General features: G+C 37.0%; 1 protein-coding gene across 1 annotated transcript in view; it reads left to right on the top strand.

The window, feature by feature from the left end:
- The window catches only part of SREK1IP1 (SREK1 interacting protein 1), a 47,155-nt gene that overhangs the window by 8,677 nt on the left and 20,347 nt on the right, over positions 1–18,131 (top strand). Inside the window, exons 2-3 of the mRNA XM_003899726.5 lie at positions 5,571–5,618; positions 17,765–17,908. Coding sequence (XP_003899775.1) covers positions 5,571–5,618; positions 17,765–17,908 — 192 coding nt within the window. The remainder of the gene's footprint in view (positions 1–5,570; positions 5,619–17,764; positions 17,909–18,131) is intronic.

Here is an 18,131-nt window from a genome sequence, read left to right as displayed (position 1 = left end):
TACGCTTGTAATTCTGACAGGTTTTATCAGCTTGCTTTCCATAAGAGATAGTACTAATTTATGCTCCTGCCAGCAATGTATGAGAGGATGCCCCCCTACACTTCCTTCAACCTTTTCAATCTTTGCGATTCTGATAAGTGAAAATGGAATACTAGTATAGTTTTTAGTGTACATTTTACCTGTTGTTTTAAATAGGACTGAGCATATCTCTACATGTTTCAGAGTCATTTCTATTTCCGTTTCTGTGAACATCCTTTGCCCATTTTTTTCCTATTGGTTACTGGTCTTTTTCTTAATGATTCGCTGAGATGTATGCATAGGGATAATTGCCCTTTTTTGGTCCTGTGAGGTGCAAATATTTTTTCTCAAGTTTCCATGTGTCTTTTGAGTTTGCTTTTGGTGGTTTTTGCCATTCAGTGTTTTCTTCCAATGTCAAATTTTTATGTTTTTATATAATGCCTTTTGGATTGCAGGTTATGATTAGAAAGGAAAATTTTGAGATGGGCACACTGTATTACTCTGGACAGCCTTAGCAAACTTCCAAAAGGAATGGAGCCAAGAACTGCACAGGAGCCCAAGGCAGGGAAGTAGGTAACTTAGCTGAGTAAGGGCCTCACAGTATAGCCCTACTATAGTCAGTTTGACATGGATTTTGAGTGCCATTATATCAGCCAGGGTCCTTATTCCAAACAATAGAAACTGACTAGTTAAGTAGAAAAGGAAAGATATCAGGTAGCTCACTGAATCTAGGCAAAGCTTGCATAATAAGGGTCAGAAAATAGAAATGACCCAGGGAACCCATATCCAAGATCCTGCACAAGCCCAGACCTGGTTAGGGCTGCTACTGCCAGTGACATCAGTGCCCCTGGAAACTGGATCCTGACAACAGAATGAATTAACTGTCCCCACTTCATTGTGTTACTTGTCTCAGATCTACTAAGTCAGTTGCCTCAGATTCAAACTCTTGGGTAGAAGCATTCAGTTGCCCAATCATGAAAATTAAAGACTAATGAAGCTGAAATAATAATTTAACCAAAGACTGGTGAGGAACTAGCTGATATAAAGTACTTTATTTAGAATTCTGGTTATATTTCCCTGTCATGTAAAAGTTTCAACTTTAGGAAACAAGATGACCTGCCAAGAAAAAGTTTCATAGTTTGTTTATTCTAAAACTATGGGATACTTGAATGATGAGTTTTATCAGTGCCTTTTGTCATGAGTTCAATTCTAAGGCATGCTGAGATAAGATTATTTCAGATCTGTCTATTAGAACATTTTTATTCTGTTGTAGTAATAGTAGTGATGCATTTAGCATAATTTTATTCAATTGTTTTAGCATCTACAGTTTCTGTGGAAATAGATTTAACACTGACTCCAGTTCTCTGAGCTTTTTTTCAACATGCAGTTGTTTTCATAATGAAAGACCCTCAGATTATATTATTCATCTGATTTTATTCCAGTCAATACTGCTACAATGTAACATATTTGTTTTTAACTATGACAGGGTTTATGGGGAAACAATGGGATTAGAGCACAATGCACAAAAGCTTCAATGACACATTAAAAAAAGATAGGAACCAACACGGTGAAACCCCATCTCTACTAAAAATACAAAAATTAGCCGAGTGTGGTAGCAATCCCAGCTACTCAGGAGGCTGAGGCACGAGAATCAATTAAACCCGGGAGGCGGAGGTTGCAGTTTGCTGAGATCACTCCACTGCACTCCAGCCTGGGCGATACAGCAAGACTCGGTCTCAAAAAAAAAAAGGGGGGGGCCGGGAGTGGTGGCTCACGACTGTAATCCCAGCACTTTGGGAGGCCAAGGCAGGCGGATTACAAGGTCAGGAGATCAAGACTATTCTGGGTAACACGGTGAAACTCCATTTCTACTAAAAAAAAAAAATACAGAAAAATTAGCTGGGCATGGTGGCGGGCACCTGTAGTCCCAGCTACTCAGGAGGCTGAGGCAGGAGAATGCTGTAAACCCGGGAGGCTGAGCTTGCAGTGAGCCGAGATCACGCCACTGCACTCCAGTCTGGGCAACAGAGCGAGACTCTGTCTCAAAAAAAAAAAGATAGGAATCTCATAGAAACAGTAGCACAGTTTTACACGTTAATTAGTTAAAAAAATGCATAAATATTACAATAAATATGACACTTTACCTTTTAAAAGACCTGGAGTTTGCTGTGCAAGTGAACTTCAGAAGAGTTGCAGTTTATGAGTTATGAAGTGGCAGTAAGAGGGCAATAAGAAATCCATAAAAAGTTGTAACGCCAGATGTGAATGGATGTTCTCAACATTTTTGGTGAACTGAGGTCACTAGAAATGTTTTGAGATATATGTGCTTGTGTATTTTGTATACTCCTGTGTGGTTCAGATCAGCTAGATGCAATGTTCTGCATTTACTTAGTGTTTTATGTGGATGAAAGTCACATTATGCTCAAATTATTTGTTTCCCTAATGTATCAATTACATTAGAACAATATTTGCATTTTTAAAACAAATATTATAGTAGAAGAGACTGTACTTTTACTAGAATAATTAGAGACAGGGTCTCCCTCTGTCAGCTAGGCTGGAGTGCAGTGGTGCAGTCATAGCTCACTATAACCGTGAATTCCTGGGCTCAAGTGATCCTCCTCCCTTAGCCGCCCAGGTAGCTAAGACTAAAAGCACATGCCATGATCAGCTAATTAACAAAAAATTTGTAGAGATGTGGTCTCGTTATGTTGCCCAGGCTGGCCCCAAATTTCTGGCCTCAAGGAATCTTCTCAAACTGCTGGGATTACAGGCGTAAGCCATGATGCCCCACCTCAATAATGTATACTTTAAAACAATATTAAAATTTAAGGGGAAAATAACTAATTTTTAACTTCATAACACCAAAGAAATAGTTTTAAAATTATATTTATTTTTAAATTAACACTTTTATGTTTGGACTGTATGTATTTAAATATTTAGTTAGGATTATTTCTCCATTTCAAGGGTTTGGAAATTATATGCCCTTTACCAAGAAAATGGATGTAATCCCAGCACTTTGGGAGGCCGAGGTGGGCAGATCACGATGTCAGGAGATCAAGACCATCCTGGCTAACATGGTGAACCCCCATCTCTACTAAAAATACAAAACATTAGCCGGGCGTGGTGGCGGGCACCTGTAGTGACAGCTACTCAGGAGACTGAGGTAGGAGAATGGCGTGAACCCAGGAGGTGGAGCTTGCAGTGAGCCCAGGTTGTGTGCCACTGCGCTCTAGCCTGGGCGACAGAGTGGGACTCCGTCTCAAAAAAAAAAAAAAAAAAAAAAAACAGAAAATGACATAATACTATACTGGGGCTTTCATTGGTTGATTGAAGCCATTATTGGAAGATAAAATTAGTTTTAACTATATATGCATACAATGGAATATTATTCAGCCATAAAAGGGAATAAAACTCTAATACACGCTATAATATGGATGAACTTTGAAAACATTCTGCTAAGTAAAATAATCCAGGCCCCAAAGACAAGTATCGTATGATTTCCCTATGTATGAAGAACCTAGAAGAGACAAACTCATAGAGACAGAAAGTAGAATAGAGATTACTAGGGGTTAGAGGGAAGGGGGAATAGTCAGTTGTTTAATGAATACAGTTAGTGTTTGGGATGATGAAAGAGTTTTAGAAATGAATAGTGATGATGGTTGTACAGCATTGTGAATGTACTTAATACACCTAAATTGTATACTTTAAAATGGTTAAGATGGTAAATTGTATGTTGTTTATATTTTATCACAATAAAAATAAATCAGTTTTAATTTGTCTCTGGTATTTATATCTTCAACATTGCCTGCATGTGCTACTAATTATACAGGATTACTGTATTTGTAAATATTTATCAGAACTGATTGGATATATGACTAGTTTTTCTCTTGTCAAAATTTGAGTGTTGAATTTAGGTATTTCTTATAATACCTAGCAATTACAGTAAGTCTTCTGGAATTTCACCAATTCCTATAAGAAATTAGATTTTTTTTCTTCTAATGGAAAACAGGAAAATATTTGTTAACCTTAATGTCCATATATATATATGTAAAAAAGTAAATGTCCGTGTGTGTATATATATAAAAAATAATAAGTAAATTATTTTACATTTGAGGGACAGGCCAGAGTACCCTGGAATTTCTTCCTCAGTGCTGTAGAATTCCTGGAATGTTTAAACTCTTAACTATTTACTAGATTTTTTTTTTAACTTTCTTTTATTTTTCAAATTTTATTTTAGATACAGTGGATACTTGTGCAGGTTTGTTACCTGGATATATTGCATAATGGTGAGGTTTGGGGTACAAATGATCCCATCACCCAGGTACTGAGCATAGTACCCAACAATTTTTCAACCCTTGTCCTCCCTCCCCTCCCAGTGGTCCCCAGTATCTGTTATTGTCATCTTCATGTCTATGAGTCCCCAGTGTTTCAGCTCCCACTTATAAATGAGAACATGTGGTATTTGGTTTTCTGTTCCTGTGTTAATTCTTGACTTAGGATAATGGTCCATGTTGCTGCAAAGGATGTAATTTTGTTCTTTTAAATGGTTGCATAGTATTCCATAGTGTATATGTACTACATTTTCTTTAATCCACCATTGATGGGCACCTCAGTTGATTCCATGTCTTTGCTATTGTAAATAATGCTGCAATGAAGATGTGAGTGCATGTTTCTTTTTGGTGAAATGATTTTTTTTTTTTTTTGAATATATACTCAGTAATGGAATTGCTGGGTCGAATGATAGTTCTGTTTTAAGTTCTTTAAGAAATCTCCAAACTGCTTTCCACAGTGACTGAACTAATTTACATTCCCACCAACAGTCTATAAGCATTACCTTTTCTCCACAGCCTCACCAATATCTGTTGTTTTTTGACTTTTTAATAATAGCTATTCTGACTGGTGTGAAATGGTATCTCGTTGTGGTTTTCATTTGCATTTCTCTATGATTAGTGATGTGGAGCATTTTTTATGTTTATTGGCCATGTGTGTTTGTCTTATTTTATTATATTGAATTAGAAAAAAATCTTAATGATTTGAGTAAATTGGCCTTTGTGTTGATTTATAAGAGTCATATAATTGAGTAGGTCATTAAGCTGGGTTAGAGATGATTTTTTTGTTGTTGCTGTTTCTTAAATAAACAAATTCTGTTGGGTGCAGTGGCTCTTACCTACAATCCCAGCACCTTGAGAGGCCAGAGGAGGATCGCTTGAGGCCAGAAGTTTGAGATCAGCCTGGGCAACAAAGCACAACCTCATCTTTACCAAAAAAAAAAAAAAATTTAAGTTAGCCAGGTGTAGTGGCACATGCCTGTAGTCTCAGCTGCTTGGGAGACTAAGGTAGGAGGCTCGCCTGAGCTGGGAGCTGGAGGCTTGTAGTGAGCTGTGATCCTGTCAGTGTACTCTAGCCTTGGTGACAGAGTGAGACCTTGTCTCAACAGAAAAAAAAGAAATTCTACAACAAATGGTTTTTCTTAGCTTTTTTCATACAATAAAGTTTTTAAGTTTTTGCATTTTCTTTTTTACTTCCTAAAATTCTATCCAATTGTATTTCAGGTTGCAACAAGGACAGTGTCAGAGCAGGCTGTAAAAAATGTGGCTACCGTAAGTATTCTAAAAGATGACATGTTTTGCATTATTCATACTGGAATCATGGCCTCTTAGGGCAATATAACATAGCATCCTGATTTCAGGGGCCCAGTTGCATAGTCCTTTAGCCCTAAGCTAACATGTAGTTGTTACAGAAATTCCTCTGTTAGCACTAAATATTCACTTTTCTTCCCTGCTTTAGACCCAGTAACAGGTAGCTATGTATCTGATGACTAGCAAAAGTAGCATGAAGATACAGGTGGTTAGTAGTAGATTAAGGAGTTTGCAGAAAGTATATTTTTTAAAAACTATATACATACTTACTCTTTTCCTCCTTTCCACATACTAAGAGAAAAGGTGGAGGCAATGCAAACTATTTATGAAGATTTTTTGTGTTTATTATATTTACTTTAAAGATTTAATTGATCTCAGAATTTCTGCTCATGAGCAAAAACTTGATTTAAACAATTATTAATCTCCATTATGATTAACTGAATGAAAAGGGAAACTTAAGCATGTATAATTATATAATATAAATTTGTAATTTTATACTCTAAGTAAATATTCTTTAGTTAAATGTAGCAATGCCTAAAGCTTTAGTAACAGCTATGGCAACAACATTTGCTATTTTCTGAGTTGTTTGCAGACCATGCAAATTAGCCTGGATTGTTAATACATTGCAGTTCATTGAAGAGTTATTATGTTTTACCAACTAAGAGTGATTTGACAAAAAGATGTTCATGCAAGAACGTGTGATAAGAGTACTCAGCATAAATCTCCATCAGAAGGGCACATTAAAAGCATGCTGAGAGAACAAGTCACATACTTCCAAGCAAAAGCTAAAACTGGCTCAAGGGAAGCTTGCTCAAGTAGCAAAATTGCATATATAATTATATATATATATATATCACTCATATAAATGAAAACTGAAGAATGTACTTGCATGCAAGAAATGAGTGCAATGAAATCTTTTCTATTTTTTAATTTGTTTATATTTATTTCCGTTTTGTTTACTTTGTTTCAACCATTGCTAACTTAAGCTTTGTTTACTTTCTTTTGATCATTGCCAACTTACCTGCCTCATTTCTTTATTCAAGAATTAAGAACCTACAAATGCTTCATTTAGTTCAAAATCTGGAAAGGATTTCCCAGTCTATCTACAAATATCAGTCTCTACACTTGGACTTCTTTTAACCTAAGACTTTGAGGAAAACAATTAAATTCATTTTCTGGAAATAGAATATTTGTTGATGTCGTCTCCTCATTGTTATTTAAGACAACAATGCAAGTATCTGCAGTAATTAGAATTCTTTAGGAGAAGCCAAGCCAGCAAATAGTTTTGTCAATATTTCCACATTTAGTTATTTTTGCTTTATTATTTAGATCTTTGATTTTAGTGATTTAGTCATTAAACAATTTCTGATTTGTCTCCTGTGGAAAAATTTAGTAATATTTCCCTTCTGTGTTAAATTTACATCTCTACAGCTCTTAAATCTCTACAGCTATTAAAGAGGAAGGTCTTCTCAATTTACAAGTCTTTCTAATATAAATTGCTTTTACAAATTAGCTTATCTTTTATTTCGGGGCCAAAATTTTTGTATAGAGGTAAGAGAAAGATCAAGAAGATGATTCATAATATTTTTAATGCACAAAAGTTTGGGTATTTTTCAGTTGTTTACAAAAAAATATGCTCTCTCTTTTGTTGCAAAAATAGTTATTCAGATTGTACAATTTAAAGAATCTCAATACTTGATAGAAAAAGATCTTATTCTCAGTATGGGTCAATAGTGAATTTATCATTTTTAAAGTTTCAAGTTAAGTTTGAATGTATTATTAAATAACATGGGTCTCTCTTTCTGTGGCAGAATTTCCTTAGCAAAATTAACTTAAAAGAAATTCACAGAAAAAGAGTTATTTCAATAATGAGTTTTTATTAGAATTTCTTTTTAAGTTGGTAACTTCAGAATATTTAAAAACTACAAGGACAGTAGACCTTGGGATTATTTATGAGATAATGTCTCAAATAATTATGATAGTTCTCAGAAAGTATGATTAAAAGATTAGTAGACCCATTGGTTGATCATAGCAGCAGGAAATAAAAACAAATATGTAAATACCTTTAACATTTACATAAATATAAATTCATCACTTTTTTATTGCCTGTTTGTATGTCTGTTTATTGGTGTTCAGTCTTGTGTGTATAAACCACATCTGAAATGCATTTTCTATTTTTTATAGTTTGCTTCTTCAAAGGTAGGCAATGCCTTTTACAAGTCTGACTCTTTTATATACCCCTGTTCATCCTCATTGCAGACAAACGAATCTGACTCAAAGTTACTATTTCTCTGGGTTGTTACCCACCACTCCCCCACCACCCCATAGAGTAGTCAGGCAATGCTTGAGTGTAACAACCACACATTCATGCATATTAGCATTTTTTATTTGTCCTTAGTCAACTTCCTCTCCTGCTTCCCTCAGTGACTTTCCCAAACGGGTACCTGTCTCAAAACATTCATCATTCACTGTCCTGTCCTACTCAAACTCCCTACATAAGGAGGCAATCCTGTCTTCTAATTTACAAACAAAATTGAGATTATCAGGCTGGATCTCCTACTTTCTGTCACTACCTGAAAACATCTGTATCTATTCTCATCTAGTTTCTTCCAAACTTCAGAGGTATCCTTGTCATACCTCTTAAAGGAACTTGCTTAATCTTTCCTTATCTTCAGTATCTCAACCACAGCCTGATAATCTTATTAAAATTTCAGAGATAAAACAGTTGCAGATGATAACAAGGACCATAGTGTGGCCGTGGAATCTAGAATGTCAGGGAACCCAGAAAAGCTATCGACAACCTACGCTGTCCATTCAAGCTCGTGGCAGGGCTTGGGGTAAAGAGCTAGAGTATGAGCCAGATTCAAAAAAATTCAATGAATGGGGCTATTAACCTGCAGCAGGCAGCTGAGTGGACAGTTAAGGATTACTACTTGGAAACAATATTGAGAAGCCTAGAGAATACTAATAATACTGAGGTAAAGGATAATTAACTATAGAGAAATGCCCTCAAGGAAGAGCGAAATATCCCTTAAGTGTAGTGGCAATATTATGTGAGCACATAGGGCAGTTACATGTTTAAGAATCTATTGAAAAAGACTAGGAAAGGGGCAATGATCAGCTAGGTCAGTGGGGAAATAAAACAGATAAATATGAGGATAAGATTTCCAAGGAAGGTGGCCAGGTACAGTGGCCCATGCCTGTAATCCTAGCTCTTTGAGAGACTGAGGCAGGCAGATTGCTTGAGCCCAGGAGTTTGAAACCAGCCTGGGCAACATGGTGAAACCCCATCTCTACAAAAAACAAACAAACCAACTAGCCAGGCATGCTGGCGTGCACCTGTAGTTTCAGCTACTTGAGAGGCTAAGGTGGGAGGTTGGCTTGAGCCCAGGATGCAGAGGTTGTAGTGAGCTAAGATTGTGCCACTGCACTCCTGCCTGGGCAACAGAGCCAGACCCTCTCTCAAAGAAAAAAAAAAAAAAAGACTTCAAGAAAGAATATATGACTACAGGAGAGGCCAGCATTTTTAGGGGAGGAACCAAAATGTTAGGGATGTGGAAGCTTGGTGGAATGAACTGGGTTTAGGAATTTAAAAGCTTATAAAATAGCTGTGTGTTCTTAAATCTGAGGATTTTAGATAGCGCTAAAGCCTGGTTAAGTTAGTAGCTGTTAGCATAGTCTATATATTCTGTAAGCCCAGAAGTAGACATTTGGGTACCCTATTTATAAAACAAGAGGGGTTTTTGTGTGTGTGTGTGTGTACATTGACAGATTTTTATCTGCAGTCAAAATGAAACTGGAGGTTGTTTTTTTGTTTGTTTTTTGTTTTTTTCTTTTTTATTACTTGGCATTTGCTAATATAGCTACTCCTGGAGGGAGGAAAGGGGAGAATATGCTTTTCTTTGTATTAGTGAAATAAATAGTTATAACCTGGTACCATGTACTAAATACCTATTTGGTGCTAGTCTCTGTACTAACTGCATGAAAGATATTATTTTATTCTTAAAATAACTCCGTAGAGTAGGTTTCATGATCTCCAGTTTTATGAACATTCAAGACAAATGGTTCTGGCACCAGATTACTTAGGTTCAAACCTCTGTTGGCACTTACTAGCTATGTGATATTAAGCAAATTGCTTGATCACTGTGTTTCAGTTTCCTGTCTGTAAAGTAAGATCATTATAGCACCTGATCCCATAGAGTTGTTGTGTAGATTAAATGAGTTCATGCAATTATTTGGATCAATGACTGGCTTCAGTAAATCCTCAATAATTGTTGTTATTTTTGTTATTGTTACAAATCAGAAAACTGAGGCCCAGGGTTACCGTGTTAGTCAGTGGGAAAACTGAGATATGAACTCTGGTTATCTGTAAGATTTAATACTATGCCATGCTCCTTTTCATTTGCTTTTTAAAAAAATTGTGTTAAAATATATATAACACAAAATTTGCCATTATAACCATTTTTTAAATATACAATTCAGTGGCAGTAAATACATTCACAATGTTGTAAAGCCATCATTACTAATTACAAAACTTTTTCATTGCCCCAAATCTGTAACCATTAACCAGTAACTCTCCACTCCCTCCTTTCCCCAGTCCTTATTAACCTATCTCTGTGAATTTGCCTGTTCTAGATATTTCATATAAGTAGAATCATACATATTTGTCCTTTTGTGTCTGACTTATTTCCCTTAGCATAATATTTTCATAGTTCATCCATGTTGTAGCATGTATTATAACATCATTCCTTTTAATGGCTAAATTATTTCTCTATATGTATATACCACATTTTGTTTATCCATTCCCCTGTGGATAGACACTTGGTTGTTTCCACATTTTGGCTACTATGAATAGTGCTGCAATGAATGTTGATGTACGAGTATCTGTTTGAGTCTATGTTTTTAGTTCTTTGGGGTATGTACATAGGAGCAGAATTACTATGTTGACTTTTTTGAAAAACTGCCAAACTGGTTTTCTTTTTTTTGAGACGGAGTCTCGCTCTGCCACCCAGGCTGAAGTGCAGTGACGCCATCTCGACTCACTACAACCTCTGCCTCCCGGATTCAAGCGATTCTCTTGCCTCAGCCTCCCAAGTAGCTGGGAATATAGGCGCGTGCCACCATGCCTGGCTGCTTTTTTTGTATTTTTAGTAGAGAAAGAGTTTCACCGTGTTAGCCAGGATGATCTCAATCTCCTGACCTTGTGATCTGCCCGCCTCTGCCTCCCAAAGAGCTGGGATTACAGGCGTGAGCCACCGTGCCTGGCTGAAAAACTGCGAAACTGGTTTTCGTAACAGGTATACCATTTTACATTCCCACTAGAAATGTACAAGGGCTCTAATTTCTCTACCTTTTTGCCAACATTCATTATTTTCCTTTTTAAAAAATAGTGATTTGTGATCATAAGAAATACATATTTGGTCATTGTCCCTGGTTCTTGACACAGAGCTTCTAAAATTCTTGGAATTTCCTGAGTGATGGGGGTGATAGGAGAATCTTTTATTATTCATATCATGCCCCTTTCAACCATGCCTGAGTTTATACTATTAAGGTGATCTCTTGAGAGGCTCCTAGATCATTTCAGGATGGGGGCCAGTTGTCAGAGGAACAATCCATGTGATTAGAAAGTTGGAGCTTTCAGCCCCACTTCCAGACCTCCAGAAAGGGGAGAGGGATGAGGAGCTAGAGATTGAATGTAATCACTAGTGGTCAGTAATTGAATCAATCATGCCTATCAAATGGGGCCTTCATAAAAACCCCTAAACTACAGGGTACAGAGAGCTGCTGGGTTTGTGCACACATAGAAGTGCCGCGATTGTGGCACACAGAGAGCACATGGAAGCTCTATGCCACTTCTTTGCCCTGTGCATCTCCTCCATTTGGCTATTCCGAGTTCCGTGCTATATAATAAACAGGTAATAGTAAGTAAACTGTTTTGTTGAGTTCTGTGAGCTTTTCTAGCAAATTTTCGAATTTGAGGATGGGGTTGTGGGAACCCCCTGACCTTATAAAGCTGGCTGGTCAGAAGTATGGGTGGCCTAGACTCACTATAGGCATCTGAAATGGGAATAGTCTTGTGGGTCTGAGCCCTTAACTTGTGCTAACCCTGGGTAGTAACAGAATTGAATTGAATTGTTGGACACCCAGTTAGTGTCCAGAAAGTTGGAGAACTGGCTGTTGGTGTGGAAAAAACCCACACATTGGATGTCAGAAGCATTATGAGTAGAAACAGTTCAGACCATCCTCGTAGGTATGAAGTGGTATCTCATTGTGGTTTTGATTTGCATTTCTTTAATGACTAATGATGTTAAGTATCTTTTCATGTACTTATCAGCCGTTTGTATTTCTTCTATAGACAATGTCTCTTCAAGCCCTTTGCTCATTTTTTCACTGGGTTGTGTTTTTGTTGTTGAGTTATAGTTGTTGTTTATGTATTCTGGATATTAAGCTCTACCAGAGAGATGATTGCAAATATATTCTCCCACTCTGTCACTTTTCACTTTCCTGATAATTTTGCACAAAAGGTTTTAATTCTGATGACCATGTTATCAATTTTTTTCTTTTGTTGCTTGTGTTTTTGGTGTCAGATCTAAGAATCCATTGCAAAATCCAAGGTAATGAACATTTACTCCTATGCTTTCTTCTAAGAGCTTTACGGTTTTATATTTTATTTTATTTGACTCATTTTTAGTTAATTTTTACATATGGTCTGAGGTGAGGAGACCAACTACATTCTTTCCCATGTGGAAAAGTTGTCTCTGTACCATCTGTTGAAAAGACTATTCTTTCCACACTGGATGGACTTAGCACTCTTGCTAAAACTCAGTTCACTATGTAAGTGTGGGTTTATTTCTGGACTTTCAATTCTATTCCGTTGGTCTGTGTGTCTGTTCTGTGTGTCAATCAACTGCTTTGATTGCTATAGGTTTATGATAAGTTTTAAAATCAAGAAGGGTGAGTCCTCCACCTTTTTTTTTCTTCTACATTGTTTGCTACAAGAACATTTAGATTGCTAGCCATAAGAACTGTAATTTGCAACACAGTTATTACCTAGGCTTCACTAACTTATTCCCCAATAGAAAAAAAAAAATCAGTAAGAAACTTTATTTGTAATTTTGCAATTGATTTGTCTTATCACCTTAGGGTCACTTTGCTTGAAGCAAAGCTAAAATGGGTGTGGGGCAGAGACTGCTACCAGTGTGGTCATTATTTAAGCATTTTATTTATTTTAAATATTCATTTCAATGAGAGGATGAGAGGTGTTTGTGTACAAAGCTAGCTTAAGTACATCATCAGGATGTTAAGTGATCATCAGGAGGTTTTTTTGTTTGTTTGTTTGGTTTTTTGTTTTTTGTTTTTGTTTTTGTTTTTGAGGCAGTTTTACTCTGCTGCCTAGGCTGGAGTGCAGTGGCACAATCTCATCTCACTGCGACCCCCACCTCCCAGGTTCAAGCGATTCTTGTGCCTTAACCTCCTGAGTAGCTGGAATTACAGGCATGTACCACCATGCCCAGTTAATTTTTGTATTTTTAGTAGAGACAGGATTTCGCCATGTTGGCCAGGCTGGTCTTGAACTCCTGTACTCAAGTGATCCACCTGCCTCAGCCTCCGTAAGTGCTGGGATTACAGGCGTGAGCCACCATGCCCAACCTGTATCATCAGGAGTTCTGATCAAAGAGGCCAGCCAAACCAACCCAGAAAGGCTTCCATTCTGCTACAAACACGTGTAACAATGCAGGAGGGAAAAAGTGTTATGTCAACAGCAACCACAACAACAACAAAAAACCCAGCTCAAAAGAAGGAAAGGGAAATCCCCAGGTGCTAGACAAGAAAAGGAGCTGGAAGTCAGAGTGGGAAATCTTAGCTGAAAACAGTGGATCCACAGGCCTACTGGGTAGGCGTTTAAGAGCTGTGGAGTGACGCTTTCAAGCCCTGGGAATGGCAGTATGGCAAGGGTGGAGCCCCTCACATAAAGTCAGACTCCTTAAAAAGGCTATGAAGCAGGGATTAGAAAAAATTTCACTCACTGAAAGAAGCAAGAATGCATATAGTGTGTTTGAAATCCCATAAAATAATTAGAAGAAAACGAATAATCGAGAATTGGCAACCTCAGCTTACACCTTGTAAGTATATCTAACTATGAAGAGTGAATTTACACTGCTTCCAGTGAGGCAGGAACTATTTTTCCCATGCTAAGAAGTTAATGTTAAAAACTGTGCTGATATCAAATCAAATTTAAAAAATTAAGTCCAACTACATGTTGTGATTAATAAAACTACACATAAAACTAATAACTACACAGAAGTTTTCAAAATAGAAGGATAAGGCTAAAACACATGTTTGATTGAACATTGCTGATAGTCCACTGTTTTACCTACAAAAATGGCAATTTCATATTACCCAACGAATAATGAACAAAAGAGCACTAGTGGAACTGTTAGCGGTGGCAGGTATCCAAGTTACCTGTGGCGAATCTGTACAGGTCTGTAGCAGCCTCTATTCTTGCCACCTCAGAGGAAAGAATTCTACTGAGGGTCATAAGACAGAAAAAGAGATGGAGGCAAGTTTCAGAGCAGGAGTAGATGTTTATTAAAAAGCTTTAGGCCGGGCACGGTGGCTCAAGCCTGTAATCCCAGCACTTTGGGAGGCCGAGACGGGCGGATCACGAGGTCGGGAGATCGAGACCATCCTGGCTAACACGGTGAAACCCCGTCTCTACTAAAAAATACAAAAAACTAGCCGGGCGCAGTGGCGGGCGCCTGTAGTCCCAGCTACACGGGAGGCTGAGGCAGGAGAATGGCGTGAACCCGGGAGGCGGAGCTTGCAGTGAGCCGAGATCACGCCACTGCACTCCAGCCGGGGCGAAAAAGGGAAAACCCGTCACAAAAAAAAAAAAAAAAAAAAAAAAAGCTTTAAAGCAGGAATGAAAGAAAGGAATATATACTTAGAAGAGGCCCAGGCTGGCACCTTGAGGTCAAGGCCCCATATAACCTTGAACCTAGCATTTTACATGCTGACTTACACCGTCTTGCACCCCTTTCCCTTCATTCTTCCCTTATGCATGGTGCCCTGCCTACGCTTGGGAGGTGAGCATGCACAGTATGTTTACTAGAGTTGTACACGTGTTTACCTGAGGCTTTTTCTTCCGTTTTCTGGTGGAATGCCCCCAGAAGGTCATACTCCTTCATTTTTGTCTCTTAATGCGCATGCTGGAGCCCACTTGCCCAGTTCCTGAAATCTTATTGGAAGCTGCTGATTATCAATTTCAGGTATTTTTACCTATTCAGAAAGTGCCTCTCCCTGGCACTGGCTGTGACCAATTATCATTTTAGAAAGACAGTGTGACAGCTGCCGGACCATCACTTGATGGTTGCCTGATGTTCCTTTGTGAGTAGGGGAGCCCTCTCCTGCTCCACTCATGCCTGGCTAGCTACCTACTGTAATAGAAACATTATAATTTCAGACTCTTGAGGCAAAAGCACTTCTGGCGATAAGGGGAAACTCAAGAACAATAAACCAAAAAGATAAAGTAATGATCTTGAAAGCATTTACTGATGTCTCTCTCTCTATATATATATAGCAAAAACTGTATTACAAGGAGAAATGGACAAACCTACCCTAGAGAAAACCTGGTGTATGTCCACAGAGACATGTACAGCTGCTCATTTCAACATTGTTTATAATAGCAATTATTGACAAATTAATACTTGTATAATCTTAAGTACTTCTATCAGAAGTTATTAGACAAAAAAAATAAGGTGGAGAAGAGTTGAACAAGCAAACAGATATAGAACCCTTTTCAACAAATAGCAATATGTGGTTGTGTTGTTTAACAACAGGGATACACTGTGAGAAGTGTGTCATTAGGTAATTTCATCTTTGTGTGGACATTATAGATTATAGTTTCACAAACTTGGATGTATAGTCTACTACACATCTAGGCTGCATGGTATAGCCTGTTGTTGCTAGGCTATGAACCTGTACAGCGTGTTACTGTACTGAATAGTGTAGGCAGTTGTAACACAGTGGTAAGTATTTGTGTGTCTAAACATATCTAAACATTGACAAGGAACAGTATTATAATCTTAGGGGACCTGTGTTGTCTATGTGGTCCATCATTGATGTAAACACCATTATGCGGTATGTGACTGTGTTTTTGAAATACTTAACAAATCTTTCCTAAATTTACTACATCCTAGGCCATGAAAGAAGTCTCATCAAATACCAAAGAACTAAAAACATACAGATCCCATTCTCTGATAACAGTGTAGTAAATTTAGAGATTGACAATAAACACAAAGCCTGAAAACTCCTTATGTTTGGAAGCTAAAAAGAGTGCTTCTGAATGATTCATTTGTTCGGAAATCACAGTGAGGAAAACTTGTTCCAATAATATGGCAGACTAGACTAAGAAACAACTAAGAAACTTGTATAAAATGTGCAATACATATTTTAGGTACATTAATATACTAGGAAGAAAATAAAGAATTAAAGAATATTCAAAGGCCAACAACCAAAGAAAAGGAGAAGTTCCAGGAATTAAGCCTTGAGGGTATTTGATGAACCCAAGACTCTTGAACTTCGATTTTTCATAGGCCGACAGGATGCAGAGGATGAAAGCAAGGCGCAGGGCCCTGCCCAAGCAAAATTGGAACTCTAATTAGAGAGTCTCTGATGTAAACCTAGGATTCCCAAAGGACTTCACTCACAAAATAAGAGACAACTAGAAACAACCCCTAGCATAGACTTGTAGTGAATCATTAGTGGATCGTGAAATGAATTATTTAGTCACCATTAGCACTGGTTGTTTTAAACACTGAATATAGAAATCCTTCAATTAACTTTTGTTTCAGTTTTTTTGTGTTAGGGTGTATTTATCCATGAATGTGTGTGTGAGTGCACTTGGTTGCATTATTTTTTACTGTTCTCAGTTCTTAAGAAAACTTAAAAGCTGCTACCCTAAAGAAAACCTAGTACATGTGCAACTGCTTATTTCAACACTGTTTATAATAGAGACATGTACAACTGCTTATTTCAACACTGTTTATAATAGCGAACTACTGGAAGCAACCTATGTTTCTGTCAATAGTACAATAAATAAATAAATATAATTTTCATACAGTAGAACATTATCCATTAGATAAAGTGAGCAAATTACACCTGTTATATTAGCATAGATAAATCACAGAATATTGGGTGGCAGGAAAAAATTGCAGGTATAGGTATAATTGAGTTTATTTTTTTCAGAATACATATCACAATATGTTGTTTGGGAATGATGGAGACCAACTTTAGTGCAGTTGCTTCAGAGGACAAAAAAATTGAATGAGATTGAGAAAGTGTTGCAAAAATTGATACAAGCTCTCCAGCTGTGTGCGTGTGTGTGCACAGGCATGCGAGTGAGCTTTTTCCTTAAATGAATTGAAAGTGAGCATGACAAAATGTTAATATATGGATGATAGGTATTTAGGTATTGGTTATATTATTTTCCGTACTTTTATAGTGTTTGTAATATTTGACTTTCTAAAACATATATGTAAGTGGATAACTTGTAGTTTTCTTATAGGGTAGAGTCTTTAGGGAAATGATGCAAGAATTAAACGTTTAGGTATTCTTTAGTAAAGCGCATTCGGTTATATTAATGCTTGTGTATTATTATGCCAACTTTAATTAGATGAAAGGTATATAATTCCATGAGTACGTTAGTCAGACTGGGAAAGAAAAGGTATGGCAAAGGAATACCATATAAAATCCCAAGTATGATGGTATTTTTGTATTTACTTAGTTTAGTTAAAGATATTACTGTGTTTTTAGAAAGGGAAATAGAATAACTCAATACTTTGAAATCCATAAGAAGTGGTCCCCAAAAATGCTTATTGAATAAGGAGTTCTGATGAAGAAAGGAAAAAGTTCTTTCTCAGTATTGCATTCATGGAAAAGTATAGGAAAAATAACCAAACTACTACCAACTGAATAAAAGTTAAAGCTTTCTATACTATATTATTGAAATTGTAACTTATTGGTTACCGTGAGGCAGCAAAACATACAAAAATACATAATGTATCTTTAGTTTTATCATTCACATTTTTTTTGTTTGTTTCACTTAGCTGGTCACCTGACTTTTGAATGCCGCAATTTTCTCCGAGTAGACCCTAAAAGGGACATAGTTTTGGATGTCAGCAGTACAAGTAGTGAAGATAGTGATGAAGAGAATGAAGAACTGAATAAATTGCAGGCATTACAGGAAAAAAGTAAGCAATATTTTTTTTTCCATACTTTAGAAATGTTTGTAAATGTCGTATCATGCTTTCCATTACACTTACTAAGATCTCTTTTGTAGTTTATGTAAGAGCTACTGCATAGGAAACAGGTTTTAAATACTGTAAGTTTCTTGCCTAAAATTGAACAGCTAAGCAAGTACAGATCCAGGAGGCAAGTCTATTTCTGACACACAGCTTATGTTTTTTGTTGTTG

The sequence above is a fragment of the Papio anubis genome, chromosome 5 (assembly GCF_008728515.1).
Source record: "Papio anubis isolate 15944 chromosome 5, Panubis1.0, whole genome shotgun sequence".
Lineage (NCBI taxonomy): Eukaryota > Metazoa > Chordata > Mammalia > Primates > Cercopithecidae > Papio > Papio anubis.
This window is presented reverse-complemented; position numbering and strand designations above follow the sequence as displayed.